The sequence below is a fragment of the Agelaius tricolor genome, unplaced genomic scaffold, assembly GCF_023055355.1.
Source record: "Agelaius tricolor isolate 1412-34295 unplaced genomic scaffold, bAgeTri1.0.p SCAF_25, whole genome shotgun sequence".
In the NCBI taxonomy this organism is placed as follows: domain Eukaryota; kingdom Metazoa; phylum Chordata; class Aves; order Passeriformes; family Icteridae; genus Agelaius; species Agelaius tricolor.
Genome location: NW_027269285.1, coordinates 2,757,978 through 2,774,932, shown reverse-complemented (window position 1 = coordinate 2,774,932; position 16,955 = coordinate 2,757,978). Strand labels below are relative to the sequence as shown.

At 44.3% G+C, this 16,955-nt stretch overlaps 1 protein-coding gene across 1 annotated transcript; it reads left to right on the top strand.

The window, feature by feature from the left end:
* The first annotated feature begins 413 nt into the window (after window positions 1-413).
* Window positions 414-16,741, top strand: GDPD1 (glycerophosphodiester phosphodiesterase domain containing 1). The gene is made up of 10 exons (XM_071447535.1): window positions 414-913; window positions 5,084-5,126; window positions 8,441-8,576; window positions 9,153-9,198; window positions 9,736-9,854; window positions 10,668-10,757; window positions 11,476-11,609; window positions 12,095-12,154; window positions 12,908-12,959; window positions 13,513-16,741. Exons 1-10 carry the CDS (start codon window positions 778-780, stop codon window positions 13,633-13,635), a joined length of 939 nt encoding a protein of 312 aa, XP_071303636.1. The 5' UTR covers window positions 414-777; the 3' UTR covers window positions 13,636-16,741.
* The last annotated feature ends 214 nt before the right edge of the window (window positions 16,742-16,955 follow it).

Sequence of the window (16,955 nt, the reverse complement as noted above, 5' to 3'; positions counted from 1 at the left end):
TTTGGAATGTGATATCTCTGAAATGGAATGTGATATCTCTGAGGGGTTGGGTGTGGAAAATGCATCCCTCCTGTTTGGAATACGACATAAGGGGCTGGACTAGGTGATCTCTAAAGATCCAACCCAACTGTTCTATGATTTTATGACCTCTGAGGGGGTGTGGGGGGAAAGAGCATCCCTCCCATTTGGCATATGACCGGTCTGAGGGGCTGGGTGGGGGAAAACACATCCTTTCCTTAGGAATACGACATCTCTGGGGGGCTGGGTGTGGGAAATGCATCCTTCCACCTGTGAGGAGAGAGCCGGCACAGCCAGGTGAAAAATAAAAGCGTGTAATTGAGAATTACCCCGCAGCACTTGCGAAGCGCTTTTTGACCGTGACAGCCCCGCCCATGAGGCGGGCGCTGGGCGGGGGTGTGGAAAACACATCCCTCCACCTGAGAGCAGACAGCCGGCACGGCGCAGTTGGGAATTAAGGCGTTTAATTGGGAATTACCCGCAGAGCGATTGGGAAGCAGCGGCAGCTGCGGGCAGCCCCTCAGGGCCGGGCGGGAAGGGAAGGACGCGGGGCCGCCGCGCCTGCGCGCTGCGCTCCTGGCGGTGCCGGGGCGGCTGCGCGGGCGCAGAGGCTGCGCTCCCTCAGAGCCGCCGCCGCTGCTGCTGCCTCGGAGCCTCCGCGTCCCGCAGCGGCTCCGCCTCGCTGCGAGCCGGCTGCGGGCTGGGACACGGACACGGACCGCGGCAGGACGGGCCGGGACAGCCGGTGACGGGTGAAGGATGTCGGCCACGCTCTACGTGCTCTCCACGCTGGGTGGATACGTCCTCACCTCCGCGCTTCTCCTCAAGTGCCCGGGGCTGCTCCACCGGCCCAAGCGGCAGCGCTTTCGCTGCCGGCACATCTCGCACCGCGGCGGTGAGTGAGGGGGTGCGGGGATGGAGGCGAGGGGATGCGGGAGCCTTTCTGCTCTCTGCCGCTCCTGAGGGACGGTCCCCGCCCGGCGCTCGGGGCTCCGCGGCCCGCGGGCGCTGCTCCCTCACGACCCCGGGGCGCTGCTCGGGCCCCCGGGCGCGGGCGGCTCGTGAGGGACTGCGCGGTGTCCGTGCCTTGCAGCGGGCTCCCTTTAAACCTTCCTCCCTCAGCCTAATTTTAGGTGCCACCTGCTGACCAGTGCCTCGGTTCAGCGCGGAATTAATCTCCGAAGTCCGGCCGCGCTAGTCGAAAATCAGCTTTTTTTTTCCTATTTTTTTCCTTTTTTTTTTTAGTTATGGGGCGTGATGTTTTCCCTCTCAAACACGTCTATTTTTTTTTTTTTTTTCTTCTGACGATTCTGTATCCTGGCATTTTTCTCCCCAACCAGATGGGCGTCTGGCTGTTGCTTAGGTCAGGTACAAGAGAGCAATTTTCTTCTGACCTCCTGTTTGCTTTGCTTTCTGCTTTCAGGGGAAGCAGAATTTGCTGTGATTCTGTTCTTGTTCCCCTCGGTGTTGCAGGCAGACAGTGAATGGCTCAGTGCCCTGGGAAAACCCTCTCGCATTTGAAAGTCAGGCATGTTAATTCCGTCTAAAATAGGCTTTTAAGTTTCTCCCAGCTATTCCAAAGCATTGGGAGGGGGAAAATGCAGTAAGGTGTGTGTTCCTGTTCTGTAGAGATCAGCTCTGTGCTCTTCCCTGCTGCCTCACCTCATTTTTGAAAATAGGTAGTTTGCTAGTAAATATTTTTCGATATTTTGTGTGAGAGATGTCTGGTGCCGAGTTTAAACAATTTTCAATATCAAACTCAGTGCCAGTTTACCTAGGGAGTGATCACAGTTTTAGCCAGCGGTCCTTGACAAATGCTGCTGCCTTAAATTATTGAAATCTAAAAACTGGATCTGATCTCGTAATGATTTTATTCCTGGCGCTTCTTTCCTTTAGTTCATTTGGCAGTTTAAGTTTCTTTGTAACTAGTTTTAAGTATGCCATAAAATGTAGCTTTTTGTGTGGACTATCTGTATTATCTGTTACTTGGTATTTATATTTTTCCTTCAAAAAATATAGAAAGAAAAGGTTCTTAATTTAAGCGTTTCCTAATTTGGTTTTTTTTTTTAATTTGTAAACTGTTAAAAACTTGCAGGCGACTTTGTTGGAACTTAATCTTCTGTTCTCACTCCTTTGCAAGCGCCTTAGTTAAGATACACAGCCCCGAGCCTGGAATGCGAGGGCTCGGCCCGGTGGCTCTGAGCTCCATCGGAACTGCAGCAAAGCCTCGCTCAAGGCAGGATTATTCCTCAGGCATTCAAAGTCCACGGGCTGCGAATTGTTCCTGTGAAATCCACCTGAGGCGGGAGGGCAGCCCTGGACGTTCCCGCAGCTTTTTGCCCATCCGAGGCTGAAGATCACTCGTGCTTTGCTCTCCTTGGTGTTTACCCTGTAACACAAATTCCTGCGGGACTTGAGTTCCCGGCTTCAGTCACGCTGTAGCTTTAGACTCAGTGTCATGTTTCCTATTGCATTACTCCAATTAGCTTAACTTGTTTGGCTTTTTCCTCTCTGCGATGAAACCTTGTACAGTCAGGTTTTTTTAAAGTCTGAGGGGCTTGATTTATGGTGCTTTTTCATTCAAGGATTTTGTCACCTCGTTTCGTAGAATCATCCCTGAATTATTTCTTCATGTCTGCATCATTGTAAAATTGGGCATTTCTGAGGGCAATTATTGAGTCTTGATATTGTGTGTTGGAGTCCTCTGTCAATGCCAGCAGCCCTGGGCTGCAGGGTCTCAGAGAGAGAGGGTAGCATGATGATTTTTACACAGAATAATTCAGATTGGAAGGGACCTCTGGAGATTGCATCTGACCAGAGCAGGTTAACCAGGACCTGGTCCAGTTAGGTTTTGAGTACATCCAGGGATGGAGCCTCCACAACCTCTCCAGGGAGCCTGTTCCAAAGTTTGCTCACTCCTGCAACAAAAAAGGGGTTTTTCTTACATTTATAAACTGAGTTTCCTGCATTTAAACCTGTTCCCATTCCTCTTGTCCTTTCCCTGGGCACCACCATGAAGAGTTTGCCTGAGTCTGTACTCCCTCCCATGCAGTATTTACATGTGCAGGATCCTTTCCAGACAAAACAATTCCAGCACCCTCAGCCTCTCATCCCTTGATTTCCACAGCCCTTCCTTGGACTTTCTCTGGTAGATCCAGGTCAATCTTGTGCTTTGGAGCCCAGAACTGGATGTGGTGCTCCAGGTGTGGTTTCAGCAATGCTGAGCAGAGGGGAGCAATCACCCAAAACCTCAGAGGGTCACCTCCTGAGGCAGTGCTTGGTGCTGGCTCTCTCTTGGCCCTGGTGGTGCTTGCAGAGTGGGAATGTGCCCTCCTAAAGCCTGGATGTGCCATTTTGGCTGGGGAGGGTCTGTTCCTCACAGGGAATGAGCCCATGAAGCTGGAGGGGTGTTTGAGGGAGTGTCAGGAGCCCTTTGGTCAGCCCAGCCCTCTCACTTTTCTGGGAGAAAATTACTTTTATCTATTAACTTGTGTAGTTCCCTTTTCTGCCTGTGGTTGCTGGTTTAGAATTCCTCTTTCAGCTGATCTCTCAACTTTGTTCCTCATTTCCCCCATTTGACTCACCAGCCCTGCCATGTCACCATCCCTGGCCCTTGACCACCTCCCTGCCATGTGATTTGTCAGATCAGCCACCTCAAACTTTTATCTTTGCAACTTTCTGCCCAGGAATGCCAGGGTACTCTTGCTTTGCTCACAGATTGAAGCCTTGACTCAGGTGTTTTGGTCCTTCCCTCACTGCTCAGGATGTATGGGCTGGATTGCCACAGCTGATAAGTTATCTAAAAACCTCAATTATTACTGCAGTTAATTTGTAACTGATCAGCCAGGCCCTGTGCAGGGGATTCCCATTTGTTGGGCAATCACCAGATGGGTACCATGAGGTTCTCCTGCTCTCCTCTGTCCCTTGGTTCACTTTTCCTACTCAGCCAACTCCCAGTGCTGCAGTCAGATCCCATAAAATGCTGGTGAGTGTCTGATCACAGGAGCTGCTGTGGTCTCACCATATTGTTTTACATTCAACCCTGCAGATTTTTGTCATCGTGCTCCTAAGTCTTCCATTTTGTACACCTGCCTGAGAACAACAATTTTAAATTGGTGGTTGTGCATTGCTTTAATTAAGTAACTGAGCACAGGTTTAGGTAAGTATGTCCTGGTGAGGTCTTGTTAATAGGCAAGGCCTTAATTGGAGCTCTTATAATTGCTGTTTACAAAGTCTGTCATTCATTACTGTCAGAGAGCAGGTGAAATTTGCACAGATATCTTCATCAGCACGTGTATCCTCCTGAGGTTGTTTTGTTTTCCAGTCTATAATATTGCCTCAGAAAAAGGCTGAAAGAGGCACAACCTTTTCCAGTCCCTAATCAGGCTGATTTTTAAAGATTTTTATGCAGAGATTGCTGGCTTAGGACTTGCAGAGTTTAATCCTGCCTGAGAGAAAATTAAATTTGCTTGTCCTTTCATTTCTTAGCTGAAATGGATGTGAGTTTGATTCCTTGTGTGTGAGACCTCCCTTCTCCTGCAGCACAGACCTTCATTGGCAGATCTGTGCTGGCTGGGAAATGTCCTTGCACTGAGCACAGGTTGGCACCTATAGGTTGTCACCTATTTCACCCCAGCTGGGTTATACATTTAGAGGGTGTCAGCTTTAGACTGGCTTGGGTGCTTTAATTCATAGCTTTTTTTTTGTTATTTTTTTTCTCTTGTTACTCTTCCCATCAACTCTCAACTCCATTTTTGCATGTGCTTTCCCTGTGCCTGTGGGGCTTATTGTCCTAGCTAAATACCTCTGGTAAAACAAACACTTTGGTTTGAATATTCTAAATGTTACACAAATCCGAGATCAATTCTTTTTTTAAATAATTTTACCTGAAGAAGGTTGTGTCTCTCCAGAACATTAGTGGCAACAGAGATTTCTGCCTTGAGCTTCACCCTAATTTCTCAAAATATGTATATTTTTAGAACCTGCTACTTTTAAATGATATTTTCAGCGGGATTGAGGGGAGGAAAAGGATTTAGTGTAAGTTTTATTTTTGTTGTTTCTGTAGGTGCTGGAGAGAACCTGGAGAACACGATGGCAGCCTTTCACCAGTGAGTAAAGAAGGATGAGAACATCTAAATATTCTGAGGTGTTCTCAGTGTCTTTAGTGAGAGAAACACCAAGGGAGGAGGTGGGAATCCTCAGTTCTTTGGGGTCCCAGTGTCCCATTTCTGAAAGTCAGCTCTCCTCTGGATAACCCCTGTGCATTGCCAAACATCCACTCCAGTTTCACCAGGAGGAGTTGGGATCCCACAAATTATGGTCTGTGCTCAGTAACAAATGGAAACAACCCCTGGGGCCTGTACTAGCCAGCACACAATGCTGTGCTTGATGGTGATTACTTCTATTCATTAATTTATCTCTATCAAGCAGAAAATGCTGCTGTTTGTGTTTGTTTCCTGCACTCACACCCTACAGTCTTGCAATGTGTGAAAGCCTCTTAGGGCTTTAAAATGGGGCTGGGACCAGAAAGCCTTTTAAGCCTCCAGCATTGAAGCAGTGAATTTTAACAAGGTTCTCAAAGGCATTTGAAGAAGCAGCAGATCTGAAACTCCAGCTGCTGCTGAGAAGGGACCCCATTATGTGGGCTCCTCTTGGTTTAGTTTGGGGTTTTTCTGATTTGCTTTGTGCTCAGGAGCCTCAGCAGTTTGCTGTTTCCCTGCAGCCTGAGGGGTGCCAGCTTTCCCAACCAAATAAAAGAAAGTTCTGCACTATTTTCTATCTCCATGGAAGCTCAGCATAGTTTTGTGTGGCTTTTTGTTTGGTTGGGTTTTTTTTCCTGCTGGCCTGCCTTTTTGCAAGTCTGCTACCAGACTTTCTGAAAGTGCTTCTTCCTTTTTTTTAACCATTTCTTAATTTTCATTTCATATCATACACACTCATTCTGTACACAAAGAGCTCTTGCAAGGGAAGTTACTCCATTATAATAAATAATTCCATAAAGCATCTATTTTTATTTTATTCCCAGAAATAAGCAGTAATACTTAGAGTAAGGACTGTGCTGGGGGAAATACATTTTATGATGAATTTTTCTGACTCTCTTCTGCCCATTTTAATAATTTTAGAGCTGTGGTGGGACAAATGCTTGGGTGCTTTAATTCATAGCTTTTTTTGTTATTTTTTTTCTCTGAGGTGCAGTTTTTGAATCCACAGCAGCTGCCAATAGCAAAGTTCATCAGAGCAAAGAGAGCCAGGGCAGCTCTGCAGGAAGCAGAGCAATTTCCCCCTGTTAGGAGTAGAAACTCTTCTGGCTCCTTTTGGGAAGGGGTAAAGGCTTTGTCCATCCCCTTTGCTCATTCCCATCTTCACAAATAAGTAGCAAAAGGAATGGGGTAGGAAATCAGTGATTTGGCTGGTGCAAACTGGTCAGGATTGGCTCAAAGAGCTGCTGTGAGCTGATCAATTGATATTCCATCAGGTTCTGTGTGAAGCCAGCCAGGGTGTGTCTGCAGGAACTGTCCTTGCAGGTTTGCACAAGCAGGAACATTTGCCTGTTGCTGTAGCTGAATCCAGAGGAGAAAGTTTCTATGGGGGGAGGAAACCTTTATTGGCAATTTCAGTTTCTGTACTGCTTAATTTCCAAATATTCTGGGAGGAAATGAGAAGCTTTTTGTACCAAAGACAATATTTTTTTTAGTTTTGTTTTATTGGGTAAGATGCATAATAGATGGGGGGGGGTAGGATTATAATCTTGTTCTACCATATTTAAATGCTTCTGTGGTGGTTTTAGATTATAAACCAACAGATTTTAAGCAGGAGCACTCTCACCCTAATTTACAAATGTGAGCCTACCTCACAGCTTGAGTTCTGGAGCAGTTGGATCTGAATCCACAATGATGTTCTGAATCTGGAGCCTTCTCTGGAGCAGTGTGAGTTTGACAGAACAAACTGATTTCCAGCTGGGACAGCTCAGCACTTGAGGAGCTTATTTAGCACTGAGCTGCTTGTAAGGGCCTGGCACAGCCTCAAATCTGGTAACAAGGAAAGTTCTTGTTCTCCCCTTTCCATGCAGCAGCAGCCCTGGCTTTCTAAAGCAAGAAATATTGCTAATAAAAATCTGCTGGTGAGCTGATAAAAGATGGGAACAGCTACAGATTTGGCAAATCTCCTGCAGCAGATTTGGAGTTGCTTTCCCTCAGGAGGAAAAAATCACCCAGTACAGCCTGTGATTCTCCATATGTAACAGGATTCTGTTCCTCTTCTAATTCTTAATTAGCAGCACTGGCAAACAGTTCAGAAATTGGCTTTAATTTGACAACCCTCCTTGATCATCATCCCAGCTGGAGCAGAAATTGTGTTGAACACTTTGGGGAGTGTGTTCTGATTTATTTTTTGGTTTGTTACTCCCTCAGTGGATGCTCATGGGCTGTGTTCAGCAGCCAATAAAGCCCAGAAGGAAAAGGTGGTTTCTGAATTTACAGAGCTTTGGCTCTCAGGTAGGCACAGCTCACAGGTGCTGTGGGTTTGCTCAGAGCTGGATAAAAAGGTTTTGAAGGAAGAGTTCAGCCTTTTATCAGTGTGCTGGAATGGCACCTCTTTTCTAGTTAAATGAGCAATCCACTGCTCATTGCAGTAAAGCTTTTTTTTGTTCTGGTGGGAGGTTTCTTGTTCTTACATCCATCAATATCATTATTACTTTTTGCTTTCCTTACTCCTTCTATGAACCAAACTACTATGGAGTGGAATTGGGGTTGGATTAGAGCTTTTCAAAGCAGTGGGTTGGAACAGGAATAGTTACTTTGCTTTGAAAACTATGACTGGATGTTTAGTGGTTTATTTCCTTTTTAATTTAAATTAAAACTTTTTCATTAAAACAATAGTTTCAGGTTGTTTTGCTACCCAATAAAACAGCCAAAAGCCTGAAAGTCCTACTGCTATTTTCCTGATCCATCCCTTCCTGATTAATGTAAATAAAGTTTAAAAAACAACAACTTTGACACCCCTGTCATTTGTTGTTTCTAACCACAAATTCAATTTCCTTTTTCAAAACCTCCCTCCCTGCAGTGGGCAGATGTGCTGCTGCTGTAAACACCCCACTCCAAACCCTGACCCAATCCTTTAGGAGCAGGTTTCTCAATCCTGGGCTGGCAGGCTGCAATCCACAGGTGAGCTTCCCAAATCCTGTGGGAGACACAGCCAAAAATCCCATCTCTGCTTCCAGAGCTGTCGTTTATTCTTGCATCAGCTTCCCACTGCAGCAGGATTGTGAGGATCCCTGTTTGCTCCTTGCTTTGCAGCAGGATTGGGAGGATTCCTTGCACCATTAGAGCATCCAAAGCCCTTCCAGTGGGGTGGCTTTGTGGAATTTGTTGGGTTTGGAGCTGCACAAAGCACCTGAGTGGCTCAGGGCAGCCTTTCCTTGCAGCGCCGTTAATTTGGGGACAGACATGTTGGAGCTGGATTGTCACCTGACAAAAGATGAGCAAGTGGTTGTGTCCCATGATGAGAACCTCAAGAGATCAACAGGAGTTGATGTCAACATATCTGACCTCAAATACTCGGTGAGTTGAGGAGGAAATGGGCTGGGGGGTGTTGAAAAGGGCATTTGTGGGGTGGGCAGGGGGCTCTGAGTGTGCCTGGTGCCCAGAACCAAAGGGGAGGATTCACCTCAATGAAAAACCCAAACCAAAAACCCAGCCCGACCTAAACCACCCTCCCTGTGCACTCAGGAGATCACACCTGGCACATTGCACAGGGGAATTTATCCTCAGTGTCAGCCTGGGTGAATGGCTCTGAGCTGGGGCGTTTTGTCACACCCATGGCACAGGGACAAAAGCTCTTCCTGCTGTCACCAATTTTTTAGTGGGAAAACTGGGAGATGGATCCCTCTGCCTCAACAGTGGAATTGTCAGAATTCTCAGACATCTGGGAAAGTTTTGCTTTGTTCCATTACAGGTGACACAAATCTAAGAATGCCAGATAGTTCAATTAATACTGAAAGTGGTGCTACTAAACCATTTTTTTGGATGAGGAGATAAGTGGCTTGTGAATTAGGATTTTTTTTTGGTCTTTTGGGAGGAGGGTTTGGATTATATCCCTGCATTTGAATTTATGTTCCATTCCTCTTTATTTTTAAGGAACTTCCACCCTATCTCTGCAAGCTGGATGTCACCTTTCAGAAAGGTGAGATGTTTGTCTCTTGCTGTTTCAATTTTCCATTTGGCAAAGGGAACAGAAAAGTGCATTTTCTTCTCTCAATATCATGACAAAAGAAGTTTCAAAAGAAAAATACAGCCCTGGCTGTAGAAAGCAGTACAGTAGTTACTGTAGGTGTGACTTGGAGTTCAGAAGGAAATTTTGTTCTCATTTGGTCTTTTTCACATTCATCTCATTGCATTTGGTGTGTGGTAACTGAGCCTGTGTTTGCTATTTCAGGATTTTAATGTTGCCTGCACTCCTACTGTTGCTAAATAATGAGTGAATTTCATGAAGTTAAACCCTGAATGTGCAACATGCTCAGGGCATTTTCATTATGGAAATGAGCTTGTCATAGTTAATTACAGCTGAATGAAGTCATGTTTTGTTTAAAAATGTGCTTATCCTTGGAACTTTATACTTTTAACATAAAAGTTTGAAGGTAACGAGTGCTCTGACATTTCTGCTGTTATCTGTGGTTTGCTAAAAGTGGCCACAGCAGTGAGAAATTTCTTGTTTCCCCAGAAAGTCAGTGTGAGGGGACAGACAACCGAATCCCACTCCTGCAAGAGGTGTTTGAGGCATTTCCAGAGATTCCTGTCAACATTGACATCAAAATGAACAATGATGTGTTGATCAGAAAGGTACCTGGGAACCTGCTGGGCAGGCAGGGCAATGCTGCTGATATTCCAGAGGTTTTTGGGAATTCTGGCAGTCTGTGATAGCAACATCTGTGTTCTGTGCTTCACCCTTCACATGTTGGGTGCTGCTCCCTGAGTGAGGTAATGCAGGGGACAGAGAAGGGATCTTGTGCAGGACATTCTGGAAAAGCTCTTTAGGACCCTTCATCTGGAGGAGAAACTGCTCCAGCACTGCTGGAGCCATGTTTGGTTTGTGCCTCATGGGAAGGATCTTCTTAGGGACTGCTGCTCCCCAAAGCAGCACAAAAATGATGTGATTGTGTAGATAGTGATGATGTCAACATGTCTGACCTCAAATACTCGGTGAGTTAGGAGGAAATGGGCTGGGGGTGTTGAAAAGGGAATTTGTGGGGTGGGCAGGGGGCTCTGAGTGTGCCTGGTGCCCAGAACCAAAGGGGAGGATTCACCTCAATGAAAAACCCAAACCAAAAAACCCACCCCAACCTGAAAATCCCTGTGTAGATAGTAAGAAAGTAGAAAGTGACTCCTGTGTAGATGTGTTCAACACAGAGGGAAATCTTTCCAGAAAATATTAGTTTGTCATTTAGATTCCTTGAATTCTTTAAGGTTTTTTGTAGCTATAATCTGTTGTCCTGAACACCTTTTATTTCCCATCAAAGCATCCCGACCACCTTATGATGGGGGGAAAAAAATAAAGACCATTTCCCTGGAATGATTTCCAAAGCAAGCAGAGTTTCAGTTCCTTCCCAGTGGCTCCAGGTGAGAGCTGTGCTTTCTGTGCTTTCTGTGCTGCAGGTCTCAGAGCTGGTGAGTCAGTACAAGAGGGAGCACCTGACCGTGTGGGGCAATGTCAATTATGAGATCGTATGCAAGTGTTTCAAGGAGGTAAGGCTGAGTCCAGCTAAGCTTTGGTACTGTGTGCTCACAAATCCTCCAGAAAAGCACCCTGCAAATCGAGATTTAACCAGCTGAGCCAGCCTTCTACTCATGGTGAGAAATTCTGTGCTCAGATTGTACTGCTGAAACAAGATTAGCACAGTTAACACTCCTCTACCCTGCCATAAAATACTTGAGGAATTAAGCTTAGTCATGTTTTATTCTTGTTTTATGCAATATAGGGCATTGCAATTTTATGCCAGGAGTTCTTAGAAGCCTGCTTTGCACATCATTCATCTGATAAAAGGCAATTTTTCTAAGGATTGCTGATTGTCTGTTTCTCTGCATGAAAATAATGGATGTGGCCACTAGTGGACACAGTTGCACCAGCATGAAGCTGTTCCTTCACAGCTGTAATTCTCCTCCTCCTTGTGCTGAGGAGTTTTACAATTTAGAATTAAATTAAAATTGTGCTTAGTCCAAGGGAGAGATGCACCTGAGTGAAATCCACCTTGTTGCTATTTCAGTCTAGTTGATGATTTCAATTTATCTGTGCAGGATAACACCCCATTTCTTACCTGAACAGCAGTTAAATTTATTCACATACAGCAGCTTAATCTCAGGTGTGATTGCTGAACTTCAGTCGTGCATTGATGAGTAAATTAAATTGCAACAGAGTCAAAATCAGAGTCAAGGTAACTGAGAATCTCTTTCCTGGCTCCTGCAGAACTCTGACATTGCCACCATCTTCTGTGCCCAGCGTGTCCTCCTGCTCCTTGGCCTGTTCTACACTGGGCTGCTGCCATTTGTCCCCTTCCAGGAGGAATTCTTTGAGATTCCCATGCCTTCCATCATCCTCAAGTGAGTTCCAGCCCACTGCTGCCCCAGTGTGGGGCTGGTGATCCCTGCTGCCTCCCTGAGCTGCTTTTGGGGGCTGAGGTTCCTTTTCTGTTGCTTTAGGCACTTCAGGATATTGCTGGGAGAATTCTGTGCACAGCAATAAACAGCAGTTCTGCACTTGCAATAAATTCTTGCTCTTTTCTCCTCTTTTCTTGAGCACAAATTTGTCTCTTGGCCCTATCAGACAAGTCAGCAGTAGGGTGGAAATGAGATTTCACAATCTTTCTCATTCTTCACTCAAAATGCTGCAGAATTCTCATCTCTGCTGCTTCTCTTAAATGTAGCTCATTTCTCTTGTGTAACCCAATTCCACGTCACTGTCTTGAGCAGTGAAATTACTGCTCCAATTTGAGCAAGATTAATTCTTTATGTTCCTTTTGCTGGAACATCTCAACTAAGATTTTAATCTGTGCTCTGGTAATTTTTGGTTTTCTCTTCCTCAACAGGCTGAAAGAACCAGAGAAGATGTCAAAAAGCCAGAGATTTGTTATCTGGCTGGCTGACACGTAAGATTTTTGTCTGATTAAGTTTTTATTGATATTTTGCCTTTAAATTAACACTTGACTCAAATAACTAAGATTAGCTATTGCTGTATCTATGCATTATATATTTTCAGTTCCTTCCAGCTTTTTGTCAGTGCAGGATAAATCAGATCCAAATCTTAAGTAGGTGTGCTTTATGCTTTTATTTTCCATACACTGAAGCTTTCTAAGGTGCAGTAACAGTGGGAATTATTCCCATTGTGTCTGTTAAGCTTCTGTCCTTAATTCTGCTCAGCTAATTAACATGCAATTAGATGCAGAATGCAGATTTTGTGGATGTGGCTGTTTCATAATGTTGTCAGAGGAGTGACACTGTTTGCCTCACAAGGCACACTTTGCATTTTAAGAATATCTGTGCTCCAGAGGGGATTTAGTCACAGCTTTTCAGTGACTGCAGTGTCTCCTGCCTCTGACATCTGTTAGTTTAATTTCTCCAGGACATTTTCCTGTCTTCTGGTGGGAAGGATGAAACCTCTCCTGAAAGCAGAGTGGTCCATCAGACAAGGTGTAAGGTCCCTGCAGGGTGAAGGATTTCTCTGCTGGATTTCATCTTCAGCAGAGCTGATATACTTGAATTACTTGAACAATTCCTAGAATTGGATTTTGCTCATGGAAAACTCTACACACTGCATGGGAACTTCACTGCAGGTCATCAACAGACACTGAGAATTCCATAAATACCTGAAGTTGTGAATTAACCTCCCTCTCCTTTCTCAGGCTGCTGATGAGGAAGGCACTGTTTGATCACCTCACAGCTCGGGGCATCCAGGTACAGTGGGAAAAGCTGAAGTGAGAATTCAAACCAGACACACCCAGACCTGAAGGAGGTTCCTGTTCCCCCCAGCAAGTTTTGTGTTTCTGGGACCATGAGCTGCTGTTTAGCTCCTGAGCAAAAGCTGCTGCTGTTCTATTTGCAGTGCTCTGCTTGCAAAGGAAGATTTGTACACCTGGGGGGGGGGGGGGGGGGGGAAAAGGAGTTTTTCATTTAAATCTCTTGAAGTTTGGGGTTTTTTTTTCCCCCACTTCAAAATTAAGCCTATAAAATAAAAAGCCTATAAAATAAGCCTATAAAAAAGCCTTTCACAAAATAATACTGATTTTTAGAAGGATACAAAGTCTCAGGTAGTGGAATTGGAGTCAGCAATAAAAATGTCCCTTTTGGAAGGTGAGGGGGGGAAAGTCCAGCATCACAGTGTAATCATTTCTCATTTCAAACATGCAGTAACATCTCTCTCAGATCAAACAATTTAGGTTAAAAGTTACATTTTAAATAGAAATGAGTGTTTCCTGTAATACCTTGGTTGTTGCCTCCCATTTCACAGGTGTACATTTGGGTACTGAATGAAGAACAAGAGTACAAGAGAGCCTTTGATCTTGGAGCTACTGGAGTGATGACAGACTATCCAACAAAACTGAAGGAGTTCTTGCATAATTACCCAGCATGAAGGAAGAAAACTGAGAAAGTCCTTCCAGAACAGATTGTGAGCCAAGGATTTTCCTCACTAAAAAAAATAATTGGGGGCAGCATGCACAGATCATTTTTGTTGGAAAGATGTAACTGATGATCTGTTACCTTGTTGTCAAATCACTACCTAATGTCAAGGTTGTCTATTTATTTTAAACTTTAATGACATAGTTTACATTTGTAAATAGCTCATTTAGTAACAGCACACTTCACAAATGATGATGATTAGGAAGAGAATTGCTTGATAAGGTACCTGTAGATAATAAGCATCATTTTACCTGTCACAAGTGTTCCTAAGCAGCTGTCCAGACATGTCAGTTATTCCAGTTATATTCTAGTGAGCAGAAACTGAAGAATTTCTGAAAGTGTAGCCTGTGTGTTTGCATTTCTTGTGTTGCTTTTAGATTTCAGGTAACTTCTAGAGAAAAAAAAAAAAAGAGATAAAGAAAAACAGGCACAGGAGAAAAACAGCAAAGCTGACTCTGTGGCTGGCCAGGTAGTGAGGTGTACTCAGTGAAGGTGGTCACTTCTAGCCAAAATTAACTCAGAACAGATAAATTCTATTCCTCTCACTGACAATAATGTTGAACTTGAGTTGGAGCTGGATCTGGAGCCTCTCTGAGGTGATGGCAGCACTGTGACTTGTTGGTCCAGGTCTGAACACAGGATTTAAATCAGGACCTGGGTTTGACAGGAAGTTCCAGTGCAGGGTCCAGCTTTGCCCCTGCCTCTGGCCTGCCTCTCATGGCAGTAGCTGAATTTCCAGGATGGAAAATTGCACTTGGTACAGATTTCACTCACTTTGAAATAGCCTTTTCACCATGTCCTAAAAGTCTTTTGCACATCTGTGGTTCTTGATGAACAGGAAGTTGTTTTTTAGGGTGAGGGACCAAAGAAGACTTAAATTTGGTCAGGAGTTTCAGGGACAAATGAAAATGCTCCTATTAAATGAATTCACCCATAGCAGATTATGTGTATTTATAAAGGGAGGAAGTGTCAATCTAGAATGTGTACAGACTTTTCTCTCCACAAAAATTCCTTCAATACCCATCATGTTCATGTGCATGGATGTGGGAATAACTGGCAAAAGCCAGGAAAGGCCAGTTAGGCAGGAAGGTATTTCTGGAAGCTTCCATGGTGCTGTGTCCTTGTGAGCAGGAGTTACCCCTGTGTCAGACAGCTTGGAGCCTGCAGTGCCCCTTGGTGTGCTCAGGTTGTGCCTGGGCCTTCAGGGCTTTGATTTTGTGGCTTAATGACCCCCAATGTCCAGAGCTCAGCCACTGAATCATCAGATGCCCTCTCTAAACAGGAGTTGGGCTCCAGCAGTGTCTGCTTCTTGAAGGGACTCCATGTGAAAATAATAGATTTGAAATAATCAACACAGCAATCAGATGTGGTTTTACTGCAAGGAGCAGCCACTGTGCTAAAAACTGATTTTTAAGTCATTTTTTCCCCCTTGGTAGCTCAGATTTGGGAGGGTTCTTACTGCACCCCCCTGGCTGCTGTGCCATATTTATGATTGTGGAGCATCTTTGCTGTTCCACTGCCTGTCAGGAGGCTGTGAGGATGCCAAATCCATCTGCAGGGACAGGGTTTGTTTCTGCACCACAGTTCCTTTCTGAGGAACAGGTCTGGGTGAAATGGAAAAAAACTGCTGCCTTTAGGATTCAAGTGAACATGTGCTGATGGGGGCAGATGAGTTAATGTTGTCCTTTTGAATATCTGCCTGGTGAAGATGACTGCAGATCCAATTTCCTCCTAATTTAATCAGCCTTGTTGCTTATTGAATGGAAGAGAGGAAAATGTAACTCCCTAACTGTTCATGGGGGGAAAAGGATGAAATTATTTATGAGGTACTAAGCTTTCTGTTTCCCTCTCAGACCAGTTCTGTCTGGTCACATAAGTGCTAATAATCAGTCAAGTCACAGCTCTGCTGCTTTTTAGAAGCCACAGAATAGTTATAGAAAATGTTCCACATGCAGCTCAGTAAATTAAAAAAATTCCACCTTTCTGTCCTAATCTGGGTTTCTTAGCATTTGGTAGCTCCAGATAGTTTTTATGCAATGTGTGTTTTTTAAACTCAATTTTATTGCTGTTGAATTTGTAACACATGCACCAATATTAAGATACAGATATAATTATGGTTTTAGAAAATTCTATCAAAAACAGATTAAAACTGTTTTGTTTCAGTTAGGAAGAGCTAAGTTTTAAAATGCCAGTTTTGATCTCTGACTTACTTTGTATCAAGCTTCCCTCAACACTCAATAAATGAACAATTTTCCATTACTCTATATTGGATGATAAAACACAGGCACTGAAAGGACAGTGTTTTATATTTAATTTTAATATTTTTATTCTCTCTCGAGTAGTAGAGATGGAAATTTCTGCCTTCTCAAATTCTCAACACATTTTTCAGCCCTATTTTGGTCAGACCACCAGTGTTCTGACATCTGATGGAGCTCCTGACTGTGCTGTTTGTACATTGACCTCTCCTGGATGAATCTGCTGCTCAATATCTGAAACTGGGTTGGGAGGGCAGGAGTCCAGTGCTGGAAAAGCTGCAGGGTTTGTTCTGAGCCCAGCTTTGATCTCATGGCACAGGAAATGTCCCATGGGTGAATCCCAGCCCCAGTGCACGGGGCCTAGGCCATGAGAGCTGTTTGTAACAACCACCATGGACTTGGGGTAACTCTAAAAAACAAATCCTTGTTCTATCCAATCTTGTTTGGAATATTCCAGAATCGCTGTGTGATTTTTAAACCACTTGTACAGAAAAGCTTTTGTTGAGAACTTGCACAACTGTCCAGGAGGATGTTCAGTTCATCTCTCTCTGAGGTGAGATTCTTTTCAGGTACTTTTAACTCTAAATATTGTTTTAACACTGTGTTCTCAAGGCTGTTGCAAACTGGTTTGTGTATGAAGGATGACTGCATGGATTTCATGCACTTTGCATTTGCAGAAACTCTGGTGGACCTCTCTAGCTCCAAAGCCATGCAGTGATTTCCCTTTCCATGTGAAGAAGGATTTGATGCTTTTGAGATGTGGCACATTAAAACATCTTTGCTCATAAAAGGTCTAAAGCTCAATGCTTGTTAGGTGTGACTTCTTTCCCTAAAAACCTAATTTCTGAGAGGGCTTTTGTGTTTACAGTGTCCTGGGTTTGAGTTTGTGTTCACAGGAATTGCACCTGCAGCAGGTTTCTGTCCTTTCTGATGATCAGCAGGGTAAAGTTTCCTCTAGTCCTAGAGGAAAAATACCCAGCTTTCCTTCTGGATTGCCATTAAATTACATTAAATAGTA

What these genes read in the sequence shown, in the direction of transcription:
- GDPD1 (XM_071447535.1), top strand. Translation starts at nt 778, where the DNA reads ATGTCGGCCACGCTCTACGTGCTCTCCACGCTGGGTGGATACGTCCTC. An exon ending in ACGATGGCAGCCTTTCACCA is followed by an intron (nt 5,127 to 8,440) that starts GTGAGTAAAGAA and finishes CTTTCCTTGCAG; the next exon opens with CGCCGTTAATTTGGGGACAG. An exon ending in TATGCAAGTGTTTCAAGGAG is followed by an intron (nt 10,758 to 11,475) that starts GTAAGGCTGAGT and finishes TGGCTCCTGCAG; the next exon opens with AACTCTGACATTGCCACCAT.